Source organism: Schistocerca serialis, chromosome 3, assembly GCF_023864345.2.
Source record: "Schistocerca serialis cubense isolate TAMUIC-IGC-003099 chromosome 3, iqSchSeri2.2, whole genome shotgun sequence".
In the NCBI taxonomy this organism is placed as follows: Eukaryota; Metazoa; Arthropoda; class Insecta; order Orthoptera; family Acrididae; genus Schistocerca; species Schistocerca serialis.
The window spans coordinates 247,700,101-247,715,983 of record NC_064640.1 but is presented as its reverse complement, the minus strand read 5'-3'; the positions used below and the strand labels follow the sequence as shown (position 1 = coordinate 247,715,983).

The 15,883-nt window shown below is 44.4% G+C and overlaps 1 protein-coding gene across 1 annotated transcript in view; it reads left to right on the top strand.

Annotated features, from left to right (window-relative positions):
- LOC126470777 (uncharacterized) overlaps positions 1-15,589 on the top strand; it is a 510,779-nt gene extending 495,190 nt beyond the window's left edge. The window contains exon 5 of the mRNA XM_050098785.1: positions 15,540-15,589. Within this exon, the coding sequence (XP_049954742.1) occupies positions 15,540-15,589 (50 nt within the window). The remainder of the gene's footprint in view (positions 1-15,539) is intronic.
- The last annotated feature ends 294 nt before the right edge of the window (positions 15,590-15,883 follow it).

The window sequence follows — 15,883 nt, the reverse complement described above, 5'->3', positions numbered from 1 at the left end:
GTCAAATGCAAAGACTTGCACCAGGCTGCCTATGAACAGACCAGAAAAGCCATGAGATCATTTAATTTTAATCAGAAATGGAACTCTGTGAGATAGCTAAGAGGCGCAACAGTAGAATAAACGGAATCGTCGTCTTGACTGGGGGAGGGGGGATTTGTATTCCGGTCAAATGGTTCAAATGGCTCTGAGCACTATGGGACTCAACTGCTGAGGTCATTAGTCCCCTAGAACTTAGAACTAGTTAAACCTAACTAACCGAAGGACATCACAAACATCCATGCCCGAGGCAGGATTCGAACCTGCGACCATAGCGGTCTTGCGGTTCCAGACTGCAGCGCCTTTAACCGCACGGCCACTTCGGCCGGCAATTCCGGTCAGGTCATACTGATTTAGTATATCTCGGTTCCCCTAAATCACTACAGTTGGATGTGTGGTGCGGGCCGTAGTGGCCGTGCGGTTCTAGGCGCTACAGTCTGGAACCGAGCGACCGCTACGGTCGCTGATTCGAATCCTGCCTCGGGCATGGATGTATGTGACGTCCTTAGGTTAGTTAGGTTTAATTAGTTCTAAGTTCTAGGCGACTGATGACCTCAGAAGTTAAGTCGCATAGTGCTCAGAGCCATTTGAACCATTTTGAATGTGTGGATGCGTTAGTTGCGGTTCTAGGCGCTACAGTCTGGAACCGAGCGACCGCTACGGTCGCAGATTCGAATCCTGCCTCGGGCATGGATGTATGTGATGTCCTTAGGTTAGTTAGGTTTAATTAGTTCTAAGTTCTAGGCGACTGATCACCTCAGAAGTTAAGTCGCATAGTGCTCAGAGCCATTTGAACCATTTTGAATGTGTGGATGCGTTAGTTGCGGTTCTAGGCGCTACAGTCTGGAACCGAGCGACCGCTACGGTCGCAGATTCGAATCCTGCCTCGGGCATGGATGTATGTGATGTCCTTAGGTTAGTTAGGTTTAATTAGTTCTAAGTTCTAGGCGACTGATGACCTCAGAAGTTAAGTCGCATAGTTCTCAGAGCCATTTGAACCATTTTGAATGTGTGGATGCGTTAGTTGGCTGGCTTCTTCCCCCGTACTTATTGAATCAATTGAATAGAGAGGTCCGCATCTGATAAACTCCCTCGCGACATACAGGTTAGAAAATTTACACACACTAACATCTCCGCGCTACATACGTTCGCCATCAGATGGTTCCTCGTTATTTTATTCGGTCATGTTTCACGGTGTATTTGGAATTCGAATCTATTTCAAGCTACTATTTGTTTTATGTGCTAAAGCGTTATCTATCGTATTAGTGTTCACTTTGGACATTAATTAAGTGGGGTCGGGACTTTATCTGTTGGAGATGACTCGTCGCATGTGTGTGTGGAAAGGGGGGGGGGCGGCTACATTACACGTTTAGACGTCAGTTAACTAAGTGCTCCTGTACTTATACACCAATGACCGATGCTGAGAAAGTGTGATTTTATAAATTTACCGGTGATATTAACTCATCCCGTAGTGCTACCGAAAGTGGTTGTTACCAGAAAGCGACGACTGCAGCTCTCTAGATGGCAGCGTCCCGGCTTTGATTCCAGGTCGGGTCGGAGACTTTCATCGTTCGAGATCTGGGTGACTGTGTTGTCATTAGCATTTCCTCTCATCTTCATCGACGCCCAAATGACGTCAAATACAAAGACTTGCACCAGGCTGCCTAAGAACCGACTAGAAAAGCCATAAGATCATTTCATTTTAATCAATAATGGAACTCTGTGAGATAGCTAAGAGGAGCAACAATCCATAAACGGAATAGTCTTGACTGGGGGAGGGATTTGTATTCCGGTCAGGTCATCCCGATTTAGTATTTCGCGCTTCCCCTAAATCAGTACAGTTGAATGTTTGGTGGATGCTTGAGTTGGCTGGCTTCTTCCCCCTTATTTGTTGAATCAATTGAAGAAAGAGGTCCGCATCTGATAAACTCCCTCGCGACGTAAGATTAGAAAATTTACACACACTAGAACTCCTCGCTACATACGCTCGCCATCAGACGGCTCCTAGTTATTTTATTCGGTTATTTTTCACGGTGTATTTGGAATTCGAATCTATTCCGAGCTACTAGTTGTTCTATATGCTAAAGCGTTATCCATCGCACTAGTGTTCACTTTGGACAATAATTAAGTTGGGGCGGGACTTGATCTGGTGGAGATGACTCGTAGCGTGTGTGTGCGGTTGGGAGGGGGGGGGGGGGTTAAATTACGCGTTTAGACGTCAGGTAACTAAGTGTTACTTGTGCATCAGTGACCGAAGCTGAGAAAGTGTTATTTTTTTAATTTACCGGTGATATTAATTCATCCCGTAGTGCCACCGCCGATTTCCCCAAATCCCTTTCTCATTGTGGTGGGGCGTTTGGAAGCAGGTACGAGCTGCGAAAGGTTCGCTGCAGTGTTCCGCGGCAGTAGCGATGCCTCGTTGAGCAGTAGCTGCGCTGCGCGCTGTTGCACCGCATTGGCGCCGACTGTACCGCACACGCGTGACTAACGCCACACTCAGCTGCGTAGCACCGCTGACTGCCTCAAGTGCGTCACGCTTGTTGCAAGTCCCCAAATTCAGACCCCGTGTAACATCTTTCCCACGGTGGCTGTAGCCTCGTCGTCCGCTATCATCAATCACTATGTTACTAGACACCTGTCTGCAGCCTGGAAGCCAATTTCTGTCACTTGTCCTACTTACTACATAAACTGATACGTGAGTGAACCATCACTGCGTTAATACTGCAAGCCAGAACATGTTCTACAGAGCTTACATTTTATTCATTTATTGCTGTGATTTTTTTTCTGTAATGGCATATGGCGTTAAACCAACCGGATAGCCGAGCGTTTTAAAGCGCCGCTTCCGGGATTCAGGGGACGGCGCCGGCCTTGGATCGAACCCTTCTGGCGGATACGAATATGATGGTCAGCCTGGATGTAGTTTTTAGGTGGAATTCCCCATGTGGCTAGGTAAATACCGGAGTGGTACCCATGTCCCACACACGATATACGGTACGCAAAGATTTAGAAAACGCTCTCACTCTTAAACGCAAGATAACTTTAGAAGCAGACGTGGGTTGCACGAGTACCGCCGGGAGAGGGGGGCGGTGGAGGTAGTGCTGGCGTATGGAAGGGCACCTGGATGCCCTCTACCACTAAAATTGACAAATCCGAATTAACACGCCGACCCAGTGGAGACAGGAGAAAAGGCTAGGAAGAAGAAGTCGTGGCATATATTTTAACCAATCGGTAGATTCCTTAGAAACTATTGCGGTTAATGTTGAAGGTTGTGTGTGATACAAGAAGTTGATGTCTTGCAGATCGGCCACAGTTGGAGCCATTGGACAGTTTATGTTTCAAGCACATGGGAAAACTATGTCTAAAACACGCGTGCATGATTTTAATTGCCGCAATATGCTATTTCCAAAAATTCGAATAGTGACAACAGCAATCAACATTACATAATTTGCTGCTATATGCTCTTTAAATCGAGTGCTTCATCTATCTGCTGTCATTCATACACATTACATCTGGCTCGCTTTCATGTAACAAATGTTTCTTAGTATCATAGCGAAACAAAAGCATATATTGTAAATGGGAACAAAGTTTCAAATACTGCAATAAATTTGAGGTATCGCCTTTCAAAAAATCTGCAGTTGGATTTCAGATATGTATTTTTTTTTTTTCAGAAACTATGAGGACGTGCTGAAACTTAATGTCTCCAAATTTTTTATGTGAAAACTCTTAAAGGTTTTTAATAAAACAAATCTTATTAACATAATACATCTTTATCCTTTATGCCCACATATTTATTTCTCAGCATAGTCACCCTCGTGATGAACACATTTCTCCCATCGAACGACCAGTGTGTTGAAATCGTCACTGTAGAATATTTGACTTTGTTGACGAGGCCATAACCTCACCTCTGCTTGCAAATGTTCAAATGTGTGTGAATTCCTGAGGTCATCGGCCGTTAGACTTACACAATACTTAAACTGACTTGTGCTAAGAATAACATACACACCCATGCCGGTGGTCTAGCGGTTCTGGCGCTGCAGTCCGGAACAGCGGGACTGCTACGGTCGCAGGTTCGAATCCTGCCTCGGGCATGGATGTGTGTGATGTCCTTAGGTTAGTTAGGTTTAAGTAGTTCTAAGTTCTAGGGGACTTATGACCTAAGATGTTGAGTCCCATAGTGCTCAGAGCCATTTGAACCATTTTGAACACCCATGCCGAAGGGTGTACTCGAACCGCCGGCGGGAGGGGCCGCGTAATCCGTGACATGGCGCCCCAGACCACGCGGCCACTCCGCGCGGTTCTGCTTGCACCGTGTCATTACTATCAAAGTGAAGACCCCAAAAGAGTTCTTTAATATTTGGAAACAGATGAAAATCGGATGGAGGCAATTCGGAACTGTATGGAGGATGGTCGATGACGGTGAACCTCAGGCGCATCGCATTGCCGAATATGTCGCAGCACTCGTGTGTGGTCTGGGATTAATATGCTGAAAGAGAGGGTTCTGCATGTGTGGACGAACTCTTCGAAAACGATTACAGCGCGCTCTTTCTCACGCACCTACATAATTCCGTTAAACACCGCCACGTTACACGCTACAATTCGGAGCCCTCTAGCGGCACAGGGCTGCAAAGAATGAAGATTTAAAATGTTAATATTGATTGTTTTATTTGAAAAGCTTTACGAGTTTTCGCATGAAGTATTCGGTGGTACCACATTTCAGCACGACCTCGTATGTAGCAACAGGACTGGAGTGACTGAAACTTATCTACTGGATACCGTCCTCAAATTACACGGCTGCGTTTGTACGCGATTTTGTCATATGTAGGCGATAATGACGCTCAAGCGAGCTTCGCTTACAACTGTACAGCGTCCTGTTGCAACTAAGTGTGCAGTTTACCGCGCCAGCTCCCAGAAGTTCTACGCTTATCTGGAAAGAGAATCTGATACGTGCCTAATTATTAAGCGACTCTCACAACGCAACACAGCGCTTGTATTACAGAAAGTGCACGGCAAAATTTGTGTTATTATCTGTAGGAGAAATAGTGTCAGTTTCTAGGAATTTTTTGTGCAAATTTGCTACCTCACTTGGAAATCAAACAGCACACATTGCTGAAGAATGAAATTCAATAATCTTTCACTCTTTTACATTCTCTGCAACTGGAGTTCGTTCCTTCTTTTATCGGAACAAGTTTCACGTTTACGCTACCTCACCGACTGATGAAGACCTGTCTTCCAGGGTCAGCACTGTGTACCTAAAACTCACATCTTTTTTTCTTCAATTCACAAACGTCGCCCTGACTTTATTCCATTGCACGAATTGGTAACGTTTTCCAAATTCATTAGCGTTGAACGGAATTTAAGTAGTCAATAAAGGCTGAAACTTTGTGTGATCTAAACACAGGGAACGGACCTTAATTTGGATTTCACTGACGGATCAGAACAATAACCGATTACATTTGTATCTGAAAGGAAAATACACCGAGAAGCGAAAGGAAGTATAGATAATGCAAATTTTTCAGCTAGTCATGTACAATAATAGCGGTACATTATTAAAGCTATCACGCGTTTTTCATTGCGGTCATCATAGCACACAAATACGATATCTTGGATAGATAGACAAAAACGTTATGTGACCTGCTTATCTAAAAAATTCGTGAGAAATAATTGTCTGTGAAGACTTTTTCTGGTATTTGTTGTTTACTTTGATCGACTCAAAGGATGGTTTTAAGTGCACAGCGTGCTACTAGCCGTAGGTAGTATGGAAGGTGATATTCCCTTGTCAAATTCTGAACTATGCCAGCCCATATATAACTACTGACATCAGCACTTTTACGAGGAATCCCAAGAGTGCAGTGCCTTAGCCTTTTTAGGATATTCAGACTTTTGTCGCGTGAAGTGCCACAAAACTTCCCAGGGTCACCAAGAGATCGCTCTCTGAATCTTTTTGCCATGAATCCCACACTTAAACAACTGAACAACCAAGCTGCACAACGGTAATGTAAAAATCAGAAATATTTATAATCTTGTACACTAAAGACGCTGTTATTCCAAAGTTTCTTTTAAAAGAGTACAGATAGACAGAAATAAAGATATAAAACCATGTGCTATCATTGACACACGGGAGCAAGTAAACAGCAATTAATAACAAAGTAAGGCGGATTATCAAGACAGAAATAACACTCGCGTGAATCACAGATGTAAAGCAAACGTCGCACATTATTATCGGGTAGGGTTTTATCTACGCTTCAACCACCACTCACTCGTCATAGCTTACTGGCACTTAGAAAATAAGAACTCTGACCACGGAAATTATGTTCAGATTTGAATCTTCTCTAATTATGTCGTCGTCGACGTTAAACTCTACAATCTCCCTTCCTTTCTTCAGATATGAGAAGTACTGTGTATCAACGACACCGCCTTTAACATTTGTGTAGATCACGAATGGAAGTAGATGGGGAGAATTTCGAACCATAGCGACGTCAGTTGATGTGATAGTGTGCCATCGCCCTGACGGAACACATTAATGTCGTCTGTCTTGGTAACCCATTTTTAACTTTTCTTCTCACCCTAGTATTGTTGTAAAACGAGATCCTGGATTTGCTCTTACAAGGATATAGGTTACTCTTTCTCGTTTCTTTTTTTTCTCAGTTAGAAGTATTGTGTTTAACTCCAGTTTACCTGTTGTATCAATGACGTTCTCTGGTCGATAATTACTATTATGGAAGCAGAAAACAGAATAGCTCCATTTCAAAAATAACTTTGTTCGTTGTTTATAAGGTTACGAAAATACGTTAGTGATTATTTTATTGGTCTCTTTTGAGTATTTGCCTAGGTGAACGTAGATTAGCAGTATCTTGATTATATCAATATCTTTATTAAATAATGTGTGAGGTGATGCGTCGAGTGCCATCCACAGTTTATAGAAGGACGCCCTAATTCGATAAGCACGTTTACGTTGTTTTTCGCTCGAAGACTTTGCGCTGCTGCCTTCATTATCCAAGCAAATTCTGTGCACCTACGAAGTGACAACAGATAGTTCGTAGACGTCGCTACTATTGAAGCAGAATTGTTCTGGCTAAGACACTGACAATTAAAGTATGACCGAGCCAAATGTGACCTGATGACAAGTTGGGAGAATAATTTTAAGATTGTGTTTCTTTTTGGAAGACAGTGATGCTGAACATCTTCGACATAATAAACAACAAATATGGTAGAAGAATTGTACATTCATAAGTCGTCACTAGACGTGCAAAACGGTTAGTTAGTATTATATTTTTATTTACTGGCTTTCGGAATGTGCCGATACAGCCGTCTCAAAAGTGGAATGTCATTTCTGACGATACGAACGTAAGGACAACACAACAGCCAGCCTCCGAGCTAATAAAATCTCCGACCCGGCCGGTAATCGAACCCGGGCCCCTTGGGTTAGCCACCAGCCGTGCTGACCGCGCAGCTACCGAGGCAGACTGCAGGAAAGTTTGTAGTCGATAGTGGAAGCATTTACTTGCTTGATGAGATACGTGTGGCGTGATGTCAGCTTTAATACTCATGTCACTACGAAATTTCAGTATTTGACCACCACGTGTGTAATAAAAACGTATGATTAACTAATTCTGCGAAATGTAGTGAGTAGCATTTGTGAATAATGCCGATGAGTGACAAGAACTGCTCTTTATCATATGGTTGTAAGCTATCTGGAATTATTGACAATTTATTCATATAATCTCTAGAAATGAAAGTACCGTAATGCAAGAATGAGGGCGGAGGACATTCAGAGTTACACTGAAGAGGGGACTGTCTTACCACACGTGTGGGACCTACGAGGTGCGGCTAGAAAAAAACCGGACTGATGCTGGCAAAAACATTTATTTACAATTATTTACAATTTCATGTTATCTCCTTCAATGTACTCTCCTCCTCGGTCTCTACACCGCTCCATACGAATTTTCCACTGTTCATAGCAATGCTGCAGATCATTTTCGGTAATTCCATACATTACTTCCGTCGCTTTTTCTTTTACTGCTTCAACAGTCTCAAATCTAGTTCCTTTCAAAGCTGACTTGACTTTAGGGAAAAGAAAAAAGTCACAGGGGGCCAAATCAGGTGAGTAGGGTGGATGATCTAAGATGGGAATGTTGTGTTTTGCCAAAAACGTCTTCACTGACAACGCACTGTGAGCTGGGGCATTGTCTTGGTGAAGGATCCATGACTTTTTTCTCCACAAATCGTTCCGTTTTCTCTGTACTCGCTCACGTAGGGTAGCCAGGACGCTAATGTAGTAATGCTGATTCACTGTTTGTCCCTCTGGTACCCAATCAATGTGCACAATCCCTTTGATGTCAAAAAAACAATCATCATTGCCTTGAATTTCGATTTTGACATTCGTGCTTTTTTTTGTCGTGGAGAACCAGGAGTTTTCCAATGCATCGATTGGCGTTTAGTTTCGGGATCGTAAGTAAAAAACCACGATTCATCGCAAGTAATACCATTTTGTAAGAAGGTGGGATCACTTTCAATGTTTTCCAGGATGTCAGAACAAATCATTCTTCGGCGTTCCTTCTGTTCAATTGTGAGACACTTTGGAACCATTTTCGAACACACTTTGTTCATGTTGAAACTTTCATGAAGAATCTGCCTAACACTTTCCTTGTCAACTCCTGTTAACTCAGACACTGCTCTGATTGTTAAACGGCGATCTTGTCGAACAAGTTTACCGATTTTTTCAATGTTTGCATCAGTTTTTGCTAACAATGGTCTGCCAGTGCGAGTGTCATCACTGGTGTCTTCGCGGCCATCTTTAAATCGTTTAAACCACGCAAACACTTGTGTTCGCGATAAACAATCATCGCAGTACACTTGTTGTAACATTACAAACGTTTCACTTGCAGATTTTCCTAGTTTGAAACAAAATTTGATGTTAACACACTGTTCTTTCTGTACACTCAACATTTTCCGACGCACAGACAAAACGTCAACTACTTAAAACAGACGCCACGGGCAGACTGAGTGCAGGAGGCAGATGAAACTCGAGCAGTAGGCGGAGCGAGAGTCACGTGACAGGCCACGCGACTTTCAGCCTTATTGCATTCGTTTTATTGTTTCACCAGTACTAGTCCGGTTTCTTTCTAGCCACACCTCGTATGCGTAGTATTGCAATCCACATCAAAATAATTGTAGTTTTGCATGGTTTATGTGTCTTCATTCTAAGCATATAATGTAGACGTACGGAATTCTCGCGGCAGACACAAACCGCTGGAAATGTTGGAAGGTTGAGAGGTGAGACTCCTCAACCGTCAACATTTCGCAATTTATGTTTTTTTTGTGTTATCAGATGTTGTTGATAGTGGAAGTCGTTCACATTTTATGATACAACAATATTGTCTGAGAACCTACTGTTAGTTTGCGGAGAACTGAAGTCCTGTTATCCAAAACAGAAAGACAAAGATTTTCCCTCTATTCTCGTGATAGAGAAGTTTCATACATATCAGCAGTAACTGGTGTGACATAAGTTCTGACCCTGCTGCTGACGAGTTAGTTTTTTTGTTTCCTGTTGGCGCGTAACATTCGCTGCGTCACGGTCTCGTAACAGGCGACCACTTGCACAGATCTGACAGTTCCGGGAAAGAAACAGTTGGACTGGACTGGCTCTGAGCACTATGGGACTTAACATCTGTGGTCATCAGTCCCCTAGAACTTAGAACTAATTAAACCTAACTAACCTAAGGACATCACACACATCCATGCCCGAGGCAGGATTCTAACCTGCGACCGTAGCGGTCGCTCGGCTCCAGACTGTAGCGCCTAGAACCGCTCGGCCACTCCGGCCGGCGAAACAATTGGAGTCTCCGGTTTCGTCTGCAAGCTGCGGGACTTATGCTTGGTTTTAAAACACTTGTTGTCTATACTAGGGTATGTATTGTGATCCACAAGTCATTTCATCACATTCTAGTCCCTAATTCTACTCGATTCATGTTTAATTAACAGCTGACGGAACTACCTCTAGTGGCCCAGTCTAAACACGTAGCAACTGCTTCAGGCTAAGAGTTCATAAATGTTGTGTCTTAAAATGTTCTTTGTCATTTACATGAAAACAATATAGCGAAGATAACTTCAAATGGCTCTGAGCACTTCTTTGGATCTTCTCTATCTCCTCCGTCAGACCGATCTGGTACGGATCCCACACTGATGAGCAATACTCAAGTATAGGTCGAACGAGTGTTTTGTAAGCCACCTCCTTAGTCCATCAACAAAGGAGGTGGCTTACAAAACACTCGTTCGACCTATACTTGAGTATTGCTCATCAGTGTGGGATCCGTACCAGATCGGTCTGACGGAGGAGATAGAGAAGATCCAAAGATGAGCGGCGCGTTTCGTCACAGGGTTATTTGGTAACCGTGATAGCGTTACGGAGATGTTTAATAAACTCAAGTGGCAGACTCTGCAAGAGAGGCGCTCTGCATCGCGGTGTAGCTTGCTGTCCAGGTTTCGAGAGGGTGCGTTTCTGGATGAGGTATCGAATATATTGCTTCCCCCTACTTATACCTCCCGAGGAGATCACGAATGTAAAATTAGAGAGATTAGAGCGCGCACGGAGGCTTTCAGACAGTCGTTCTTCCCGCGAACCATACGCGACTGGAACAGGAAAGGGAGGTAATGACAGTGGCCCTCCGCCACACACCGTTGGGTGGCTTGCGGAGTATCAATGTAGATGTAGATGTAGCACTATGCGACTTAACTTCTCAGGTCATCAGTCGCCTAGAACTTAGAACTAATTAAACCTAACTAACCTAAGGACATCACACACATCCATACCCGAGGCAGGATTCGAACCTGCGAGCGCAGCGGTCGCTCGGTTCCAGACTGCAGCGCCTAGAACCGCACGGCCACTCCGGCCGGCCCGAAGATGACTGCGAAGAGGGTCTGTATCTTGGAGTGCATCTGGCGTAATAGTTTTGAAGGTATCATAAGTATGCCGTTCAGAAATGCCACATAAATTCGACATCGTTATTTCCTATGGTATTCACATTTATCTCACCATAGTTTATGGCTCTAGATAAATATATAGGGAGAAACAATATAACTAGGTAGACTTTTGGTTTGAATTTGGTCGGTAAATTTCAGGTTCTTTGTGGCAGTTTTTTCCTGAATGGAAAATAGTTTCAGATTTAATGTACTTGATTTGTAAAAAAGACCAACGTGTAGGCTGTTACCGCATTCGGTTCAGGTATAGTAATAAGTGTTTAATAACCGCCCACTAATATTTTTTATTTTTATTGTTATTTTTATTTGTGAAGGTTTTAGTGTCTTTCACATCACATCTGTACGTCGTTCGAGATACATATAATAACTACAAACAAGACATGATGGCCCGTCAGGATCTAGGAACTAAAATAATAAACAAGTATCTTATACTATAAGCATAACAATTTTTAATTTAACGTTGTATTTACGAACTGAGTTGATAGCGCAGGTAAAAAAATTTCGTAAGAAATAACGAGTTGGAATATATTTTATTTTACATAAATAATACTTAGAGAGACGTCGATTTTACCAAGTTACTAAATTGCGAATTTGAATGACATTTATGGTGCAGTAAGTGTCTTGGTAAGCATAGAAGAAGGTATCAAATACGGATCAAAAGACACAATATTGCTACGTTAATTAACCACCAATGACGAAACGTTAACGGACGCACAAAAAATCGTGAAAAAAATTTACTGCGCTAAAATGTCTGGTGAGGATATACGATCAGTGATTAGGTGCTATAGCAGCGTGGGGGAAATGAGACAGTCAGAAGTATGTATATACACTCCTGGAAATGGAGAAAAGAACACATTGACACCGGTGTGTCAGACCCACCATACTTGCTCCGGACACTGCGAGAGGGCTATACAAGCAATGATCACACGCACGGCACAGCGGACACACCAGGAACCGCGGTGTTGGCCGTCGAATGGCGCTAGCTGCGCAGCATTTGTGCACCGCCGCCGTCAGTGTCAGCCAGTTTGCCGTGGCATACGGAGCTCCATGCAGTCTTTAATGCTGGTAGCATGCCGCGACAGCGTGGACGTGAACCGTATGTGCAGTTGACGGACTTTGAGCGAGGGCGTATAGTGGCCATGCGGGAGGCCGGGTGGACGTACCGCCGAATTGCTCAACACGTGGGGCGTGAGGTCTCCACAGTACATCGATGTTGTCGCCAGTGGTCGGCGGAAGGTGCACGTGCCCGTCGACCTGGGACCGGACCGCAGCGACGCACGGATGCACGCCAAGACCGTAGGATCCCACGCAGTGCCGTAGGGGACCGCACCGCCACTTCCCAGCAAATTAGGGACACTGTTGCTCCTGGGGTATCGGCGAGGACCATTCGCAACCGTCTCCATGAAGCTGGGCTACGGTCCCGCACACCGTTAGGCCGTCTTCCGCTCACGCCCCAACATCGTGCAGCCCGCCTCCAGTGGTGTCGCGACAGGCGTGAATGGAGGGACGAATGGAGACGTGTCGTCTTCAGCGATGAGAGTCGCTTCTGCCTTGGTGCCAATGATGGTTGTATGCGTGTTTGGCGCCGTGCAGGTGAGCGCCACAATCAGGACTGCATACGACTGAGGCACACAGGGCCAACACCCGGCATCATGGTGTGGGGAGCGATCTCCTACACTGGCCGTACACCACTGGTGATCGTCGAGGGGACACTGAATAGTGCACGGTACATCCAAACCGTCATCGAACCCATCGTTCTACCATTCCTAGACCGGCAAGGGAACTTGCTGTTCCAACAGGACAATGCACGTCCGCATGTATCCCGTGCCACCCAACGTGCTCTAGAAGGTGTAAGTCAACTACCCTGGCCAGCAAGATCTCCGGATCTGTCCCCCATTGAGCATGTTTGGGACTGGATGAAGCGTCGTCTCACGCGGTCTGCACGTCCAGCACGAACGCTGGTCCAACTGAGGTGCCAGGTGGAAATGGCATGGCAAGCCGTTCCACAGGACTACATCCAGCGTCTCTACGATCGTCTCCATGGGAGAATAGCAGCCTGCATTGCTGCGAAAGGTGGATATACACTGTACTAGTGCCGACATCGTGCATGCTCTGTTGCCTGTGTCTATGTGCCTGTGGTTCCGTCAGTGTGATCATGTGATGTATCTGACCCCAGGAATGTGTCAATAAAGTTTCCCCTTCCTGGGACAATGCATTCACGGTGTTCTTATTTCAATTTCCAGGAGTGTATTTCACAGAAGACCGTCACACATTGAAATTTCATTATTTATCAGTCATGACGACTCGACGGATCATAGCTGTATCTGAATAGATGTCGCTTTACTCACGTCTGACTTCGAAATACTATGTCCATTTATATTGAAAGTTGTTAGCCGGAATATGTTGTTGTATGACTAGCTCAAGATGCATCATTCCGTTTTAATGACAGGAAAACTTAAATAAGGTGATGTTATTCTGAATATACTGGGCCTTTGCTACAGGAGGCAGCCATGCTTGATCAGTACCATCTACCACCCAGAAATTTATTTGCTTACAAGCGCTAAAATTTCAAAAAAATGACTCTGAGCTCTATGGGACTTCTGAGGTCATCAGTCCCCTAGAGCTTAGAACAACTTAAACCTAACTAACCTAAGGACATCACACACATCCATGCCCGGGGCAGGATTCGAACCTGCGACCGTAGCGGTCGCGCGGTTCTAGACTGTAGCGCCTAGAACCGCTCGTCCACTGCTAAAATTTCAAACGGCGCTACTGATTTCTTAGCTTCACGTTATGAGCGTTAGTTTTTAACTACTATAACAATAGGTTTTGGAGAGAGATGCTAAACATGAATATGGAAACACTGTTTGGCACACGTGATTCGTTGAATCTAACCGCAGCAGTAACTTTATATTTTCCAAACGATGTTTGCATTTTAGAAGTAGGGTGAAGGGATGAGAGGGAGAACAGTTACATAATTTTAGCACGGAATTTATCAGTCTTGCAAAAGTAAAAATTTCTAACACGAGTGTAAAATCATTTTGCCTCTTCGAATAAATGGTTCAAATGGCTCTGAGCACTATGGGACTTAACTGCTGAGGGCATCAGTCCCCTAGAACTTAGAACTACTTAAACCTAACTAACCTAAGGACATCACACACATCCATGCCCGAGGCAGCATTCGAACCTGCGACCGTAGCGGTCGCGCGGTTCCAGACTGTAGCGCCTAGAATCGCTCGGCCACTCCGGCCGGCCCGCTTCGAATATATTTTTAATTTAAGAGCTCGGAGTGAAACCTAACATTTAAATTAGGATACACAAGGTGGATAGTTGACTTTTTTCGCTCCTTTCCAAAGTTGGCCTAGAAGAAGTGTGTACATACTGGTTCGGCGTAAACGGCATAGAATATACTACTTTCACTCGTCATATGATATTTCAACGTGAAAGTAGTCCCATACTGAGGAAATGATCGTAGGCGTAAGAGATGCGGAGTTCTGCATCGGCCCTCTTGCATTGCTTTTAGTGGAGGTAGTTTGCCTTTGGCTACCTCCGACCTGTTACGAGGCAAGTGTGTATCGGTACCGAGCAGATGACTGCGACGAATGCGTGCACACCATAGTATTGAGTTTGTGCTGTTATGGATGCAGGGAAGGGTGAGAATAGTACGAAGGATGGAGCCGAGCTTAACGTCCCCATCCAGCGGAAGGATCACAAACCTCTCCCCCCATTGCCGGCCAAGTACTCGCAGTGAATATTTTCTAACACTAGGAGTCGAACCAGTTTACCTCCCAACCGAGCGCCACCGCACAGCGTTAGTAGTAGCGCTACGGAGGCGGGTTGCTTAGTCAATGAAGCGAGACGTTTGTTTGTGCTATGCAGTAATGTTACGTAGTTGGGTCTCCGAGAAGAAAGGACGGAAAAAACTGTGAAAAAGTTAATCCTGTGTAATTTCAGTATAGTATATGCCTATTTCTGAGTATAGCAAGGAAACGATAAACTGACTGTAATGTTTAATATTTTATTACAGTCCAGTACTGAGTGAAGTGTCTGCAGTAAAAGGGTTGCTCGGTGTGGAGTCGCTTTAGAGAAAGATACCACTCCATTTAATTGAATTACAAAAATGAAAATGATCTCTCTTTATTCACCTCGCCTGCATATCATGTAGTACAGCAACAGAGCCTGCGTCATTTGGGTAGAGGTGATCAGATTTGCGGAGACTTCAGAAACTAACGTGATAATCTTCGAAGCTCCAGCAGTGTACATTCCCGCAGTGTCTGTCGTACACTAGTTTACTCCCTCATTTCATGCTCTTCCTTGAGTGAAATACGCCAGTAGCCTACTACTTCATCTCTCAGTAAGAACTTGACTAATGAATTAATTCAGCTGAATAGTTTGTTTCTGTTTTATCCTACCAGTTGCATAATTTTCTTAGTTTATAAACTGCCTGGTGAATGTGGAGCTTGACGTTCTCTAACAAACTTAAATGCATTCTGTAATGTGTTTCTGACACGAACCGTTGATTTCAGGTCTGGAGGAAACCATGAATGTGTGCCGCGGCTGCCAGAACGCGCCCTAACCGTAAGTATTCAGTATTTCAATTTGTAGAGAATCTCAAAAAAAAAAAAAAAAAAAAAAAAAAAAATGGCTCTGAGCACTATGGGACTTAACTTCTGAGGTCATCAGTCCCCTAGAACTTAGAACCACTTAAACCTAACAAACTTAAGGACATCACACACATCCATGCCCGAGGCAGGATTCGAACTTGCGACCGTAGCGGTCACGCGGTTCCAGACTGTAGCGCCTAGAACCGCTCGGCCACTCCGGCCGGCAGAGAATCTTAGTTTTTCAAAGGTACACGGCGTCGATGCTG